Consider the following 16,818-nt stretch of genomic DNA (forward strand, 5'->3'; position numbering starts at 1 on the left):
ATTTGAGGGTGTGATTTACAAAGTAAAGAACTGAACATTACCAGGTAGTAAATGCCTAACAAGGAATCAAACTGAGTACTAGAACATTAATTTGATATAAACGTTTTAGTATTTGCTTTTTCTACTGATGTCTCATTTAAAAACGACAAATCGATCTAATCACAGATTTCAATATTACAAAAAGCCACATGCTGAAATCATAATCTTAGGAATGATCCTATTGCGTGAAAGAAAAATAGCAAGTATTTCTGAGTCTCGTCAGTTTTCAGCAGAGAGTTCAACATATGTTTGAAGCTTTTCCATTCAAATCATTGGGATTTTAAAAATCAGATCATGCCCTAATACAGAGGTCCCCAACCTTCTTAGGCCCACATAAACAATTGCAAATTTAATAAATTGCCATTGGCACCACAGAATTCCAGTTTCTCAGAAGAAAAATGGGCAAAGCTTTGTGCATCTCCCCCCCCCCAAAAAAAAATACAATAGGCAAAGCAGCTGCAGAAACTCCAAAGCAGGCCAAAAAAAAAAAAAAAAAGCAGGCAACACCTTCCAAATATAGGCAAAATTCACATACCCCAAACAAAAGAAAAGTGGGCAAAACATCTCTCAAACACTTCCCCCCTCCAAAAAAAAAAAATCAGTTAAAGCACACAACCAAACCAAAAATCATGCCGAACACCCCCTACATCATGCACAGAGGCATTCTGGGGACATTTAGGTCAGAAGGTGAAGTGTCTAGAGGGCCTGCAAAGTGCTTTCCACTTTTGCTCAGTGCCATTCATGTTGAAAATAATCCTCAATTGAAAAACTGAAAAGGGTGAGAATCTTGGTGGGTACCAAGGGCGTTTTGAGAGTGTCGTGGTGCTTATGGGAGGACACCAACCCTAATGCATTGGAAGACCCATTGCCATGACAGATACAGAAATACAGATCATACTCGGGGAAGCTTGAAGCTCCCCCTGCTTGGTTTAATGCTACATTAAATGTCAATTGTTCGTTTTGTACAGTTGCTATTTTAGTACAATTATTTTCCCTTGGTCTTTCCAAATAATGATATAAAAATGTCTGTGCTGGTGACCTCCCACATTTTTCAAAGAGTAAATATTCTAAACTTAGAATTATTGTAAACTTATATCTTATTTTGTTCACGTTTTGGACATAATAAATAAATTAAAAATGCTTTTAGTTGGCTAATCTGTCCACTAGCCAACAGCACTTCTGCTTTTTTTTATCTAGCAATTTAAAAAGCACCCTTCACAAATGTTGTATGGGTTTCTCTGTTACTGGCTTTAAGGGGGAGGGGAGAAGTCTGTATTCCACCACCCCCTCCAATTCTGAGAACTCTGAACTGCCTTACAGAATATGAGTTGGGATTGCAACAGCCTTGCTGAACTTAACTCTCTGACCTGCTAACCTAATTTCCTGGTGGTTTATGTTTAAACCATCTATCTCTCCCTTTAGCAATGAATAATTTCTATTTTCTGTCCTCAGATGCTTCTCTGGGACATGGGGCAGCTCTCATCCCACACAGGCCTGGCTGGGAGAGGTGACAGGGAGGCAGCCTACATACATACATGATCACGTAATTCTGCCTTCCAACTTTGCCCTTTTGGAAGGGCCAAAGCTCATAGACATGGTGATAACTGTGTGAGCAGTTTCTTTACATGCTGAAAGTACGGGGGGGGCAGACTTAGGCACACTTTCTCTCTCTCATTTTTTTTTACCCCAACTCATCTCTTTACTTCTTTTGATGTTCACTGGAGCAATAAACCCTGGCCTGAAAGGAGCCTCCCATTTTCCACTGGGGGGGGGGCATGGATGGTGTGAAAGCAAGGAAGGCCGTTCCATGGCTCTCACTCGAACTTTGTGTATCCTTCCAAGCCTCTCCAAGCCTAAAAGACTAGGAGATTGAGGGAAGGCATTGATGCCTTGCTAGTGATAGGCTGAAATTATCCTACAGGTTGAATTCAGTGAGGTGGTACTTTGAGACATATTGCTGGACTAGGGTAAAAAAATATGGTCCCAGCACATGCCAGTGGACACAGAGCAGTTCCTAGAGCAGGAAAAATTGTAGGACCATCTCCATAATTATTGCCCTAGAACAGAGATTTCATCCCTGTGTATTGGCTCAGCCTGTGACCTCTGTGTGTTCACATTTCCCAAACTCATTGAACAGAAAACCCAACAGGAACTGCCCATAAATAGACAGGTTATTCAGATTGGCTTAATCTGCATCCTTTACATTGGCTGAAAATGGTGGGAGAGGGGCAACTGCTTCTTAGTCATTCATAGCTGGTGCCGGCTTTGCCCAACTCGTATTATCTGCCCAGTTCCTCTTCTAACTCTTCTTGCATTTTCTTTTTAGTGGAGTTGTCCCTTTTCCCCGTTGGTTCTGCTCCTCATTTTGTTTGATGTGTGTTCCTCTCCTGACCTTGCTTGCCTTTTCACCCATTAACCAGGCCTGGCATCTTCTGACCCTGAAACGGCTTCTGTGTAGAATGGAAAGTTACACTGGAGTGGGGGGTTCTAAGAAGGTCTGCTAAGTGCTTGGATGGCAGGCCACCTGGCACCCCTGTGTATCTCCACGTTGAAAGAAAGGTGCAATATAATAAATGGACTATATAAGCCAACAATTTCTGTGCAGCCGTCTCAGGATCTAGGACTAGCTGCCTTACAGATTTCAATATGAAGATAATAGATATAGTTCAAGCCCATGTACAGTGGTACCTCGGGTTACATACGCTTCAGGTTACAGACTCCGTTAACCCAGAAATACTACCTCGGGTTAAGAATTTGCTTCAGGATGAGAACAGAAATTGTGCTCCGCCGGCGCAGCAGCAGGAGGAGGCCCCATTAGTTAAAGTGGTGCTTCAGGTTAAGAATAGTTTCAGGTTAAGAGCGGACCTCCGGAACGAATTAAGTACTTAACCCGAGGTACCGCTGTACTTTAAAAAGAAGAGCTGTGGTCAGGATTGCAGATTTGCCTTCGAAATATAGCAAAACAGTCGGGATGGCTCAAGTGTTAACTAAGGATTTGTGGATTTTCTCCCGGGCACACCAATTTATGGGCAATTTATGTGTAAAGCATACACAAATGCCTGCAGTTTTATGGTCTGGGTAGCGTGGTTGTGCCAAATGTTCCTTGTGGCATCCATCATAATGTTTTGTCTCTCCTGATGGGGCAAGTGAATTTAACCTTCCGCGAGTCCTGTTCACGAGGCTGTCCCTTCCGCACCTCCCCCCACTCACTGGGAGAAAGCTTTATTTTTTTGGTCTGCGTCCTAGCAGGGCAGCTCTGGCCAAGGATCAGAGTCCCTCCTGCTGATTTGTTTCCATGGCTAGAAAACAGCAAGTTCCAATCAAAAGAGGCTGGAAGAAGCTTAGCTGACCTCCTTAGCAAGGGACCTGGAAGGGGGGTGGTCTGCTTTTGGGCTCCCAACGAAGAAGGAGCTCGAGATGTTTTGTTTTTGCAAGACCAAATATTTGTAATTAGGCGACTGTGATCTGCAGGTGCCTTTCCAGAAATCGAGGGGCCCCCAGGGCATTTTGCACAGTTCAGCAGATTTGAGTGTCACCAGCACCTCGCCTCCCTTGAACCAGCACACAGTGCTTTGCTTGTATTAGTATGCTTGCCTGCTCTGTGCCCTGTGTGAAGTGTTCTCAGTGCACTGCAAAACGATACCGGAAAACAGGTGATCAAAATAGTGCAGGGTTATGACTCCCAAAGTTGGTTGCAGTGAGAACCTCTCCTAATTTAAAAGCGGTCATGGTTAAGGAAAGCCAGTTAATCCAGAAGGAGGTTAGCAGCAGATTCTGGCCGAGGTTGAACTCCCTCTAAAGGACCAAGTTTGCAGGTTGTGGGGTCTGTCCAGACACTATACAAATCAATCTGTGGAAGGACAGGCAGCAGTGGCTAGGAGTGCCCTTACCAGCTTTGGCTGTTACAGCAGCCGAAGACCCCCTCTTAGTGTGACAAATCTTGCCTCAGTTACCCATGCACTGGTTACCTCAAAACTAGACTACTGCAATGGGTTTTAGGTAGGGCTTCCTTTGAAGATTGTTTGGGAACTTCAAGTAGTGCTAAATGACAGCTGCCCAGATGTTAGTTGGGATAAAGCAATCAGAACATATTGCTTCAGTATTATATCAGCTGCACTGGCTGCCAGTTTGTTTCCAGGTCCAATTCAAAGAGCTAGTTAAAACAGTGTTTCATGAAGGACCATTTATGCCCATATGTACCTGCCTTGGACCTTCATGTTGATATCAGCTCGTAGATCTGTCAGTGGGTAAATTAGACTGGCATCACATGTGATAGGGATTTTTTGGTGGTGTGCTCCTGTTTAAGAAACTCCCTTCCCCAAGGCTTTTATTCTACTCCCTGCTTTTTTAAAATTTTATTTATTTTATTTTAAGCCCAAATGTCTAAGGCAAGCTGGAGTGACTGGCATCTTGTGCCAGTAATGAGGGGCATAGCTGTAGTGCATCTGTGCTATTTGTCGCTCTTGTTTTGTATTTATGAGTTAAATATTTATTGATTTTAATTGTATGGTTAATAAAGTTTTTTTGTACTGCTTTGACTTATTATTCTAAGCTGTTTTGGGCAACACAGAAATAGCTTACATATATCAGTAAAAATGGCCTGAGCCAACAGTAAAAATTCACCTAGGAGAATTCACCCTTGCCTGCCTTCAACAAGCAAGTAAAGGAAACTTCACTGTGAACCATGGACTACTTAGTAATGCCTAGGTGGCTTGGTAAACTGACCCGGTCATAAAGTTACTACTACAGTAAAATGTCAGGTCATGCATTTTGGAAGATGGAATATAGGTCAGAGCGATTACGGCTTGATGAACCATAGAATTCCATGTGGGTTTGCTGACTAAGGTTAGTAGTGAGAGCATACAAAGTACTGAGTGTGCTTTTCCAGACAGAGTTTGGATGTATTAACTTGGAGTTTAAAAAATTTAACATTGTGTCTGACGGCAGAACACTGGGCATGCAGATTAAAGCCACCATTTATTCCGCTGTTCCATGCTCTCACTTAGATGTCTACGACATGGGATTTAGAGCATAGTCCTAATAATCATGCCACTCTCGTTTCGTAGATATGCAAGCACCGGGGTCAAGGGCCATAGCTCAGTGGTAGAGCATGGTCCCAGTTTCAATCCCTGGCATCTCTTGATAGGGCCGAGAAAACCTGTGGCTCTCTAGGTTTTGCTGGACTGGAACTCCCATAATCCCAGACCATTTGTCATTAGCTGCCCTCCTCTGGTGCAGACAGTTACTGAACTAGATGGGCTTGATATAAGGAAGTTTCCTATGTGGGCAATCACTTTGGGTGGTGTTGGGGGCTTAGCTTGTGGAGATTGATTGGGCTCTGGCATATTGCATTCGTGGACCCTTGGATTATGGCAGAACACATACAAAGTCTAGCCTGCTGTCCCTTGCAGTAACCTCTTGCATACGCGCTGGGGTGGTTGTGTTGAAGCCTCATTGATTTACCATGTGCTGTTGCTTTAAGAGGTAGCATATAAGGCCTCTGTACTTCTTGCTCAGCAAAATAAATGTAGGAAGAGAGCTCCAAATCAGTGGTTGAGGGACTGGTTGTTGGACTACAGGTATAGTGAGAATCTTTGTTCCTAACATCTGGGGATCTCAAACCCAGCTTTCAGTTGGCATCACTTGGGGCTTTGAGGGGTAGGTTTTGTCGTTCGCTGTTGGAAGGCGTTGCAATTGCTTTGGTTTCTCTCTCGCAGGTAACCAATGAAATCACACCTGTGCTGTCCTACTCATACATGGCTGTCTTGGTGCCCATCTTCCTGTTGACCGACTACCTGCGGTACAAGCCGGTGCTGGTGCTGCAGAGCCTGAGTCACATTGCCATCTGGCTGCTGCTGATCTTCGGGACCAGCATCCTTGCCATGCAGTTCATGGAATTCTTCTACGGCATCACCATGGCGGCGCGGGTGGCCTACTCCTCGTACATCTTCTCCCTGGTCACCCCTTCGCGCTACCAGCGCATGGCTAGCTATTCCCGCACCTCGGTCCTCATGGGAGTCTTTGCCAGCTCCGTGCTGGGGCAGCTCTGTGTCACAGTGGGGGGCACCACCTTCACGACCCTGAATTACATCTCCCTGGGGTTCATGTCCTTTGGGCTGCTGCTGACGCTCTTCCTGGAACGCCCCAAGCGCAGCCTCTTCTTCAACAGGAGTGAGCCTGTGTGCAATGGCACCTCACCCTCTGAGCTGGACAAAATGAACGCTGGGGCCGGGGATCCAGTGTGGTACAAGACCCCTACCTGGAAGAACATGGTCTTTTTCCGGATGTTAAAGGAGCTGGCGGGATTTGTACGGCTGCCGCAGTTAAGACTTTGGTCCCTTTGGTGGATATTCAATTCTGCTGGCTACTACCTAATACTGTATTATGTGCAGATTTTGTGGAATGAGATATATCCCACAAGAGACAACAGGAAAATCTACAATGGAGCTGTGGAAGCTGCTTCAACGCTCCTTGGTATATAGATCCTCCCCCGTTTCCTTTTTGAGCTTGATTATAACCCCACCCCTTTCTCTCTCTGCTTTATGCCCCAAATATGAATTCAGAGCACCTAGCGGAGTCTCCTAGACCATGGTTTTCCATCTATAAGACGCCCCCATGTATAAGACGTCCCCTATTTTGGGGGACCCAGATTTAAGAAAATGGGGGGAGATGGCTCAGATTATAAGATGCCCCCTAATTTTTGACGTTATTTTTTAGGAAAAAACCTAGTCTTATACACGGAAAAATACGGTACATTCATGCAAAGGTAATTTCTGCTAAAATTACTTGGGTTTAAAGCAACTTCAGGTGATGCACCTCAGGAATCTCCCTGCATGGAGAATCTAAGCCAACCATTCCACTAACCTTCCCCAACCTGGTGCTTGCAAGGTTGGTCTACAAGCATGCATTATTGTGTGCTAAAGCTCAGGGATAATGTGCATGCTCTGCATGCAGGTGGGTATAAGCTCAGTATTTGCCATCTCCAGCCAAAAGGGATCGTAGGGTCACTGTCAACCAGAACAGGGAGCATTGGGAGCAGATGCCGTAGTGGCTACACCTAAGAACTTGATCAGTCGGTTGCCAGCAAGGAACCTGTGCTTGGAAGGAGCACTGGCTTTCCCGAGTTGCCTCTCAACTCTCTGGGTTTTACACTGCAGTTTCCCAGCTGGTAGCATGTTTTGAAACATCCTGTTAAGAGTTTTACTCTTTTCTCATACCCAGAATGGTGGCTTCATTTGCATCAGGACAAGTTTCCCCCCTACTTCTGTGAGAGTTGCACTTTATGAAGCTGAATCCCATTGAGTATCTGTCCAAAAAACAAAACCTTGCTTGCTAAATCAAACTAGGAAGGGCAAAAATTCCTCTCCCCATGTATTTTTCATTGCAGAACTGATATAGAAATAACTTGCTGCATAGTCCTTCTAGGGCAGGGCAGGGGAACCTATAGCCCTCCAGATGTTTGAACTTCTGGCTGGGGCAAAGTCCAACAACATCTGGAGTGCCATCATCTCCCCCCCTCCAGCCGTTCTAGGACATTTTTGTTGTTTGTATGGTATGTCCCCATTTTTCAGCTGCTCAGCTGTATACAGTTTTATTCCTGCAAACAAACAAAAGACTGTCCAGAACATAAAATAGTCCAAGAAATTATTGGGGATTTTTTGGGGGGGTCATTGTGTGCATGTTTGTATCCTAGTGTAAAGTGTTGGGTTAAAAATGTCTGAAACAAAAGGTGTTCAGGGAAGCAAAGGCAAGGGCCCACAGAAAAAGTTCTTCCTCAATTACCTTGGGCTTAAAATAATCTCCTTGGATATTTGGGGTAGAAATTGTCCCTTGGGTTTTTCCAAACAATGACTGTTCTGCTGTGCCCCTTGTTGCGAGTGCCGCTTTGGAGAGTGTAGGCCTTGCTGTCCATACCTGGTCCTCTCATCCATATCTTGACAACATGTATGTGTGTTTGCAGGTGCCGTCACCTCCTTTGCTGCAGGCTACGTGAAGATCCGTTGGACGCTGTGGTCAGAGCTTGTGATTGGTGTAGTGACAGCATTCCAGGCAGGCCTCCTTTTGCTGATGAACACTACTGCCAACATCTGGCTCTGCTATGTGGCTTACATCCTCTTCAGGAGCTCCTACCAGTTCCTTGTGCCTATAGCCATGTGAGTGGTGAGAACAACTTGATGACTAGGCCTCCATTAGTCACGCTGGTAGTGAGGAACATAACGATTATCATATCCATCGTTACCTGGATATATACAGTGGTGCCTCGCAAGACGAAAAGAATCCGTTCTGTGATTCTCTTCGTCTAGCGGTTTTTTCGTCTTGCGAAGCAAGCCCATTGACGGATTAGCGCTATTAGCGGCTTTTAGCGGCTTATCTGCTGATCGGATCAGCTGATAAGCGGCTTAGCGGCTTAGAAAAAGGGGGGAAGGAAAAAAAACCAGCAGGAACTCGCAAGACATTGTCGTCTTGTGAAGCAAGCCCATAGGAAATTCGTTTTGCGAAGCACCTCCAAAACGGAAAACTCTTTCGTCTAGCGAGTTTTCCATCTTGCGAGGCATTCGTCTTGCGGGGCACCACTGTATCGTCATTCTCACTCTTTTCAACATGCAAAAAGATGTGGGGTGGTTTGCATGCATACCCCAATATATAGTAGACCAGATTAGCTTTCTAGTATCTGCTTTGTTAAAGGAGGGATTGTAATGTCAATAAATATCCCCCCACCCTTGTAAGGATGCCAAGAATAACATTTTGGTCCCAGGGTAGATATGTTGTTGGAGGTTTTTAGTATTCAGCCTAGGTTAACAAGCTACGGTGATTGCTGCTAATGTGCTGAATGATATTAGCTAATTTGTTGGAAATACTAAGGCGGGGATGGTTAACTAAATACAAAGAACTGGATTAGGCGGTCTTTAGCACTCTTCCAGGCCAGCAACTGTATGCCTTTAACCATTGGATATTTCACTAACATCAGTGATAAAAGTATTACAGCTTCCCAAACTTTCCTCTTGGTGTAAACACTCCCAAGCTGCCTTCTTAGGTCAACACAAAATAACTAGCATTAGCCCTATCTCTACGCCATCTTTGGCTTGTAAGTAAAAATGCATTGATCTTTGCGAGTGCCTTGTTTGTCGGTGATGCTGTAGCATGCCATCTGTGGCTGTGGTCCTGGGATGGAGAACCTGTGGCCCTCCCTGTGGGACTCCCAAAGTTATCACAGGGATACCTGGCTTAGCCAAGAATTCATAGCAATGTCACCTTTTGTCAGTATCAGGACTGTGAACTATCATCAGCCCCAGGGAGCATAGCCAGTGGTGAGGGATCATAGGAGCTGTAGTCCTTCATTGTCTGGAGGGCCGCAGGCTGGCCACCCTTGCCCTGAACCATAAAGCGACCCTCCCTTTGTCCTTGGTGCCTTTTCAGTGCTTGCCAGCAGAACTGACCTGCCTTCCTCTCTTTCTCTCGCTTTGACCACAGTTTCCAGATTGCAGCTTCCCTGTCCAAAGAGCTCTGTGCCCTGGTGTTTGGAATCAACACTTTTCTCGCTACAGTTCTCAAGACTGCCATCACTATCATCATAACAGATAAGAGAGGTCTGGGTCTCTCAATCCACCCTCAGGTAAGAAGCACAAGTTACACTGAGGCTTGCAGCAGTGGGCTTTTGACCAGTCCTAGCTGCCTTTGGGGCTTACTTTGTAGGTTCCTCCTATGGAAGGAGGTCCTTTGAATAATCTGGTGAACCACGTAGTGGGAACTCAAAGGGACTTATTTGCAGTGGATCCTCTTGCCTTGCTTGGACCACTTTTGGCTGTTGGCCCCATTCTACGCATTGCCCATCATGTTTTGGAGTGGAAGCAGGGCTGGCAAAAACCAAAAGAAAAGGCATGTAAGCCAAGAAAAATAGAACTTCTGTTCTTTATTTTCCTTATTTATTTATGTTAAGAGATGTATGCCCTTGCTTTTGGATAAGTTTCTAGGGGGACTAGCAGTCACTCAGTTGTCCTTTCCAAAAACGTTTGTACGAGAGTTTTAACACAGTGATCTTGAACACATGCCAAATCACATGATTTCAATGGAACTTGTTGCCAAGCAAAGTTCTGCTGAGTTAACAGAACTACCCCCTAATATTTTTTTTTAATCATATTTATTATAGTTTCCAAAACAAAAAAAATAGAAATACAAAGAAAAAAGAAAGATAAAATACACTTAACCTTACTTTCATTGTCTACTTTCTGGGACTCCCCCATCCCCCTCCCAACTGTATTCCCCTTTCATTAATTGGTTCTACAAGCTCTTACTCCCAAATTAAAACTTAATTTGTTTAACCCACTATTCAATTTAAATTATACAGTCATTCCACCATCCCTCATCATTAACAGAAAGAAAGTTTTTCCCCCAAGGTCCGCCCCAGTTTCCTTCCACGAATTCCCTTTTTTAATAAACACGTCCAATCAAAATAAGATAGTATACAAAAAGATATAAAAAGATATAGAAAATAAAAAGTATAAAAAGATAAAAATAGTTGCACAGCCTTTGGATTCCAAATCTCCCCCCCCCCTTCCCCGGTTTGAATTCCCCATATCCATCAGTCTATCTATTGTCAGCCTGGAAATCTCAAGTCCATGACCAGTTGTTTTTTTTTCCAGTTCCACCTTGCCGGATTTTCTTTTTTTTTTAATATATATTTATTTTATTATTATTTTTTTAATGATGTTTAACTTCAAACGTCCAATCTAAAAGAGGCCCCCAAAGGGCCTTTGGTTTCCTTGGTCTTTATAACTCCCCCCTTGTTCTTTCCAAGTCGTAATCAGTCCTTTGTTCCTTTTTCTCACTTTTCTCAGGTTTCTTGTCCTGTTCCGCTGCTAAAACGTTCTAATTCAGAAATTTAGTGCCTCTACAGAGGTTGTTGTTGTTCAGGAACAAAAACTTACATCCAGTCCCTTCCTTTCTTCAATAGATAATTCTATTGTCTCCTTTAATATAAACACCTCTGTAGACGAAATACTGTTTCGGTTTTGCAGCTTTCCCAGAAGATAACAAGTCCTGTACGATTCCAAGCATATTTTTCCACTTACGACCGTTCTTGTAATGTCCCGAAACTCCTCTAGGGGGATTGTAGTAACTTTGTTTCCTCTGATCCAAAAGTCAAATTGTTGTTCCTTATTTTCAACAGTTTATATCCAAATTGTAGCAAATTGTAGCAAAACTAACCAGCAAAGTCCTCATGGCAAAGTCCTCTTTGTATTCTCCAACTTTGACAGCTGTCAAAGTCTCCGTCTCTCTTCGCCAGGCTCTCTCACGAATCGCCCCGGTTCCCTGGGGGGGGGGTTACATTTTCGTTCTCACCCTCCACTCTTCTCCTCCAGCACAGTTATTATAATTTTGCATCGTGGAATTAATAATTTTTATCAAAAATACGCTTCTCTCTCGACCTTGGTTGCCCAATCCTTGTTTTAGAATGTTTACAATAGGGGGGGACTGACTTCCTTTTTGGATTTCCCCCGCTCGTGCCGAATCCGAAAAAAAAATTCTTTTTTTTCTCCTTTTAAACCCGGTTTCCAAATTACTCACGGGTTGTTGTTTAAGTCCGAATTTTCAATAGAAGAAGTCGGCGCTCTCCGTCGAATGGCATGCGGCTTCGCTCGGCAGGGAAAGCAGAGGACTCATAGCACCACGCCACTCCCCGGCACCCGTTCCGTAGCCTTTAAAAAGGCTACTTCACGAGTCGGGAGGGCGCTAACGGTGCCCGCCGAGTCACCCATGTCCACGGGCTCCGTGCCCGTGGTTTTTAAGGGTCCCCGCGTCGCCGGCGCGGTAGGACCCAGCCCCTGCCGAGCAGACTCCCTCCGGAGCTCGGAGGGAGTCCGCCATTCGGCGATGGTGCCAACCCGGAAGTCCTAGAACTACCCCCTAATAAACATGTAAATTGCTACTAATCCTTGCCATTTTCTGATTTCTCTTACATTGTCCTCAACAAAAGCTTCATCCATCCTACAAGAATCAAGCTTATATTATTATTTTTTTAAAAGATGCTGATCAGGAACCTGCAAATGTAATCTGTTCCTGTAAGGGCTGTCATTGCTGGCTCATGGCTGTGGAAGGCTTAACAAAGCCTTGTAATTACCTGCTGCTCATGTGACAAGATAAGAAATGATGACAGTGCATTGGAATAGCATGGCAGCAGGTTATGCATGTGTGTTTAAATATTCCTTACTGGAAGTAGCGGGCACAGGTTGGAGAAATATTTGGTTGGGTTAGTTCAGGTAGACTTTATCGATGAGGCTGGAGGAAAAGCAGGGTGCCTTTTTTAGCTAGAGTTCCAGCTTTATGTATGTCACTGCAAATGAGGTTGGCAGATGCACATCATGTGGAGTTCCTGTTGTCAGAGATGGGATATCATTTTGACTTACGGTAGCTACATAGAACATTCCAGCTCAGATGCTGTGTTCTGGCAAACAGAAAGCAGTGGGGGACAATTGCTGTTATGCCTGTATGTGGGAGCTTGAGGGGAATTTTCACCTGGCTGGCCGCTAGAGTAGATGGATCTCTGATCCAATGGTGCTCTTCCTGTTCTTAAAGAGTTTCCCTCCTAGCTCTATTCTGTGCTTCTGTGGGCTGCTGATCATTTCTGATTTTTGAGTGCTTTAGAGGAAAATAAGGCACAGGGCCTCAACACATCATATCTCCCCCTCTCTCTTTTCCAGTTCTACGTTTACTTCAGCTATTTCACGCTCCTGACAGTGGTGTATCTTTCTGCATCTGTGTATGTGGCTGTGAAGCATAATGGATGCAGGAAACCTCCAGAGGAAGCACCACCCAAGGAACTCAGCATGCCAGTTGAGGACAGAGGCACAGAGATGGCTAACTTGGAAGTCTGAGAAAACAGTGGATGGGGAAGAAAAGGAGCTGGCCTACCTGTATACTCCCAGCTGGGATGTAACACAGAGAACTCCCATGTTAATCAGCACTTAGAAGCATCTCAGCTTTCCAGAGTATCAGATCACTGCAGAAGGAAAAGGCCTTCCTTAACTTTAGGGCTTGTGCATCAGCAGCACGCAACCAGACGACTGGATTTCCCCCCAGTCTTGGTCATGTGTGTGGCATAGGCTCCTGAGCTCAGGTGAGATTATGGAGACATTTGCCAGTGTTATGGTTGGCACCTGGTGATTTTATGAATGTAGTTTTAAACACTGATAATACTCTGCACGCTTTCCCCTCAGCCTTTAAAAGAAGTCAACAGCAAGCAAGGTGGACGCAGGTACTTTTTTAAAAAAAATAATACAATAGTTTTACTTTTTTATAAAACAATCAATTTGTTACCAGTAAATATACTCTGCTGGGAATTATGGACTGCAATATTTGTTGAAACTTTCCTCCTAAGAAAATTGAGCTTCTTCTCATATTTGTTTTCAGAGTTATGCTTAAGAAAACAGGACTGAGAGTAAGGCTGCCAACCTAACTCACGTCCTCTCATCCATTTGGGACAGTGAGTGCGAAACACAATGCGCTTTTAACAATCACTTTAGATCCTCTGGAGGAACATAATCCTTGGAAAGTATACACTTACATTTTGTTCTGACTTGTTCTCTTCCACTTTCCCCACCAAAGACAATTGATTTTCAAATACCTTCACCGTCACATAATATTTTATACTGGCCACAATAGTATGCTCAGTGGGCATTTGAGAGGAAGGTGAGAGTGATCAGGTCTTTAGCAGAGTCCTGATGACTTTCCAAACTAGCTTGGACTTTTCATCCGGTTTTGCCTCCAGGAGCCAGTTCCACGAATCCTTCTAGACCAATAGGCCATGGGTGGTAGTCACACAGTGGCTGCTTAACATAAAATGGCGGCCATATGAAAAGGAGCATGGCCACAAAAAGGTGTAGCCGTGCCCCCCCCCCCCATCAGCCCATAGGCACTCACTTGCTCATGGAAAGCTCTTTGTGATGCTGTTCTGTTCAGAAGGGAAGGTGAAATGTGTGCTGGGAGTACATTCAGTGTAGGAAGACCAAGTCAGTGCAAACAGATATTGAACAGGAAGAGCAAACAGTCTGTTATTGTGTATCGTGGATTTTTCCCCAGATACCACGCTGGTGGGCCTGTGAGTGCCACACTGGCACTTCCAGCCTAAAAGGCAGTTTTCCCATTCTCCTGGAGCAAATGGAGTCAGGGTTCAGTTCAGGGACGTAGACAGAGCCCTCTGCAATTCCATGCAAATGAACAACAACAAATAACAAGAGGATACTTTCCTTTATTCAGTGCCTTTAGAAAACAGTTTATAGAACACAACACACAACTGACAAAGATATAGAGATCCACAGGCTTTTAAAATTGCATTAAAAATTTCACAAAATACAGTAGACAGTAATAAACTGATTGTGTGACTTGCACAGGCTCCCTCTCCCTCCCTCCCCATCTGGTAATAAAATTTCAGAAAGACAATCAATGAAAGCTAGGTAGAAATTTAGCACCTTGGTTTGTCAAAACAGACTCAAGCGCTCAGACATTAATGTGTTTAAAACAGAACTGATACACAGCAATCATCTGCCTGGCCAAGGCTTCTGGCACTGAAGTGGAAGGGCTGTGATGGGGGAGAGGTACCGGAAGCTCAGTCACAGTTAAACCCATAAGCATGGCTTCCTTCACTCTGCATTCAGCGCTAAAATGGCAAAATACTGCTTGCCTACCTGTGCTTGGGTGGCACACACTAACAGACAGTGACTAGTGTGAACTCTAGCCCTTCCCCCTCGAAAATGTCAGCACAGTGCCATTCTGCTCTGATGCGGCAGAAGAAATGCTGGAAAATACAGCTATTAGAAATGGCTTGGTTCTGGTGGTTCCTGCCACAGTGTATTGGGAACAGAGGAGAGAAATGAAAGGGGTCAATACTGGGCAGAGATGGTTCTTAATTGCTTAAATTTTGTATTCTCTCTTATTTTGGAGCAGTTGCTAATAACAGATTCCAGATCTGAGATATTTAGGAGAACATTCCTGGCTGGAGGATTATAAATCTGATCACCTGCTGCAAACACAGCTCGCTATAGGTCCATCTGTTCTTCAGGGTCTCAGGTAGGACACTTTCACCTCACCTGTTACTTTACAGTGGAGGTGCCAGGACTTGAACCTGGGTCCTTCTGCACCACTGGGCTTTGGTCACACTTCTGATAGGTTAAAGCAACAGAGGGTTCTGAGAGCTGGCATGACCCCCAAGGCTTCAGCCAGGAGGGCCTGCCTCTTTTGCACTGACTAACCTGTTCTCCTTGAATATGGCTAGTAGAGGCATCCTCTATGGAGAATGGAGGAAGGCAGGGCAAGTATAAAAATGTAAAAAAAACAAACCCACAAATCCAAATACTGATTGTTACAACGGCAAGCAGTTTCTTCTTCCATTATGGCCTGTAAGGAGACTAGCTGAGGCAAAAGTCACTTAGGAGGCTGTTAACACCTCTAGTTCTCTTTTAGAGCTAGACAATGTGAAAGGGCTGGGTGGGGGAAGAAGCAAAGGAGAGAACTCTGCCATAGCAAGGCTTGAAGGTTCAGTCTCACTGCCCTGGGCATGTTGTCTCAGCAAAGGATACTTTCAACTCTGCAGCAAAAATTGCAACCAGTTATGAAGAGTGTTGTTTGCATCTATGTTTGGAAATAATAAGGCATTATGCTGGTTGGTGAGTCAAGCAGAGATAAGGGAGTGTATTTTCTGCAAGCCCATATATTACTCTCCGGGGGGGGGGGAGGGGCAGACAATCAAATTCCTGGTCTCTTTGGCAGGATTCCCCCCCCCCCCTTTGATACTATGCTGGGCACACAACAGAAAAGCCACCTCAGTGTTTACAGAAATCTTAATTTTGATGATTATGCACTGTCCAGCAGGGTCTAAGCTTGTGTTATTTAGCACCATGTCCCCACTATAAGGCAGAGTGCCAAGAGTGACAAGTTATCAGGTTGTGTAATGCAGAAACACCTGCAGCGCTACACTGACAGTAAGGGGGATGCTGCTGTATGAGGGCTACCTTATGTTAAATCAGCCACAATAAATAGACTTTCTGGCCTATCCCAACATGGCCTTGGCTTTTTTAAGGGCCACCTGAGTGGAATGGGGGGAGAGGCAAACAGGGAAGCTTAACACACACAAACAATTCAAGGGTTAAACATGAGCAGGATTAGAGAGAGAAAGAGAGTTAACTGCTCCGTGTACCACACTTGCCTGGAGATTGCCTTGCACACAAGCCTGTTCTGCTCCAGCCCCTCCAGCAGGCAGGTATGATTCACAGCAGCCACGCCAGGAGGAAAGACACAAAACATTCAGCACCAGAGCTGCGCTGGAAGACACTCTTTGGCTTTGTCACTCATTCACCTGCTTGACTGATATATTGCGGAACTGCTTGGGCACATGATCCGGGTGGGGGGTGGGGAGTGGGAACCGCTTGCCCATTTCCCCTGTTCCTTAAGGGAAAACATTTGGGTTCCCTTCCTCCACTTGCAGCCAGTGCTTTTGTTGTGTGCCGTTTTTTATTTCTTGGAAGAAGTCATGAAGCTGTTTTCAATGCAGAGGACGATGAAGGCGTTCTTGCAGCTGCTGCTCTTCTGCTCAAGCAGCTTGCCCGACGCCAGCGAGGAAGCCTGCCCTGTCACCACTGTGTCGTCTGTCCGCCAGGTCTCACAGTAGCTCTCTGTTAGCCGCCGTCCCTTGGAGTCAGAGCCGTGCCACACGGATTTCTGAGGCCTGAAACACACCAGAGTGTTAGGGGTTGCTTCACACGTAAGTGGCTGCAGGTGCCCCAGCAA

At 44.9% G+C, this 16,818-nt stretch overlaps 2 protein-coding genes across 7 annotated transcripts in view; one reads left to right on the forward strand and one right to left on the reverse strand.

Moving 5' to 3' along the window:
• Positions 1-16,090, forward strand: part of SLC19A1 (solute carrier family 19 member 1) — a 29,108-nt gene extending 13,018 nt beyond the window's left edge. For 2 of the 3 annotated variants that reach the window (XM_081200812.1, XM_081200813.1), the window contains exons 3-6: positions 5,757-6,513; positions 8,000-8,192; positions 9,511-9,652; positions 12,738-16,090. In XM_081200812.1, the coding sequence (XP_081056938.1) occupies positions 5,757-6,513; positions 8,000-8,192; positions 9,511-9,652; positions 12,738-12,911 (1,266 nt within the window). In that variant the 3' untranslated portion in view covers positions 12,912-16,090. The remainder of the gene's footprint in view (positions 1-5,756; positions 6,514-7,999; positions 8,193-9,510; positions 9,653-12,737) is intronic. The other variant, XR_014009811.1, reaches the window with a different exon arrangement.
• Positions 14,265-16,818, reverse strand: part of COL18A1 (collagen type XVIII alpha 1 chain) — a 147,175-nt gene continuing 144,621 nt past the window's right edge. For all 4 annotated transcript variants that reach the window (XM_081200459.1, XM_081200456.1, XM_081200458.1 and 1 more), the window contains one exon: positions 14,265-16,756. In XM_081200459.1, coding sequence (XP_081056585.1) covers positions 16,543-16,756 — 214 coding nt within the window. In that variant the 3' untranslated portion in view covers positions 14,265-16,542. The remainder of the gene's footprint in view (positions 16,757-16,818) is intronic.

This window comes from Podarcis bocagei (assembly GCF_964188305.1).
Source record: "Podarcis bocagei genome assembly, chromosome: 1".
Classification (NCBI taxonomy): domain Eukaryota; kingdom Metazoa; phylum Chordata; class Lepidosauria; order Squamata; family Lacertidae; genus Podarcis; species Podarcis bocagei.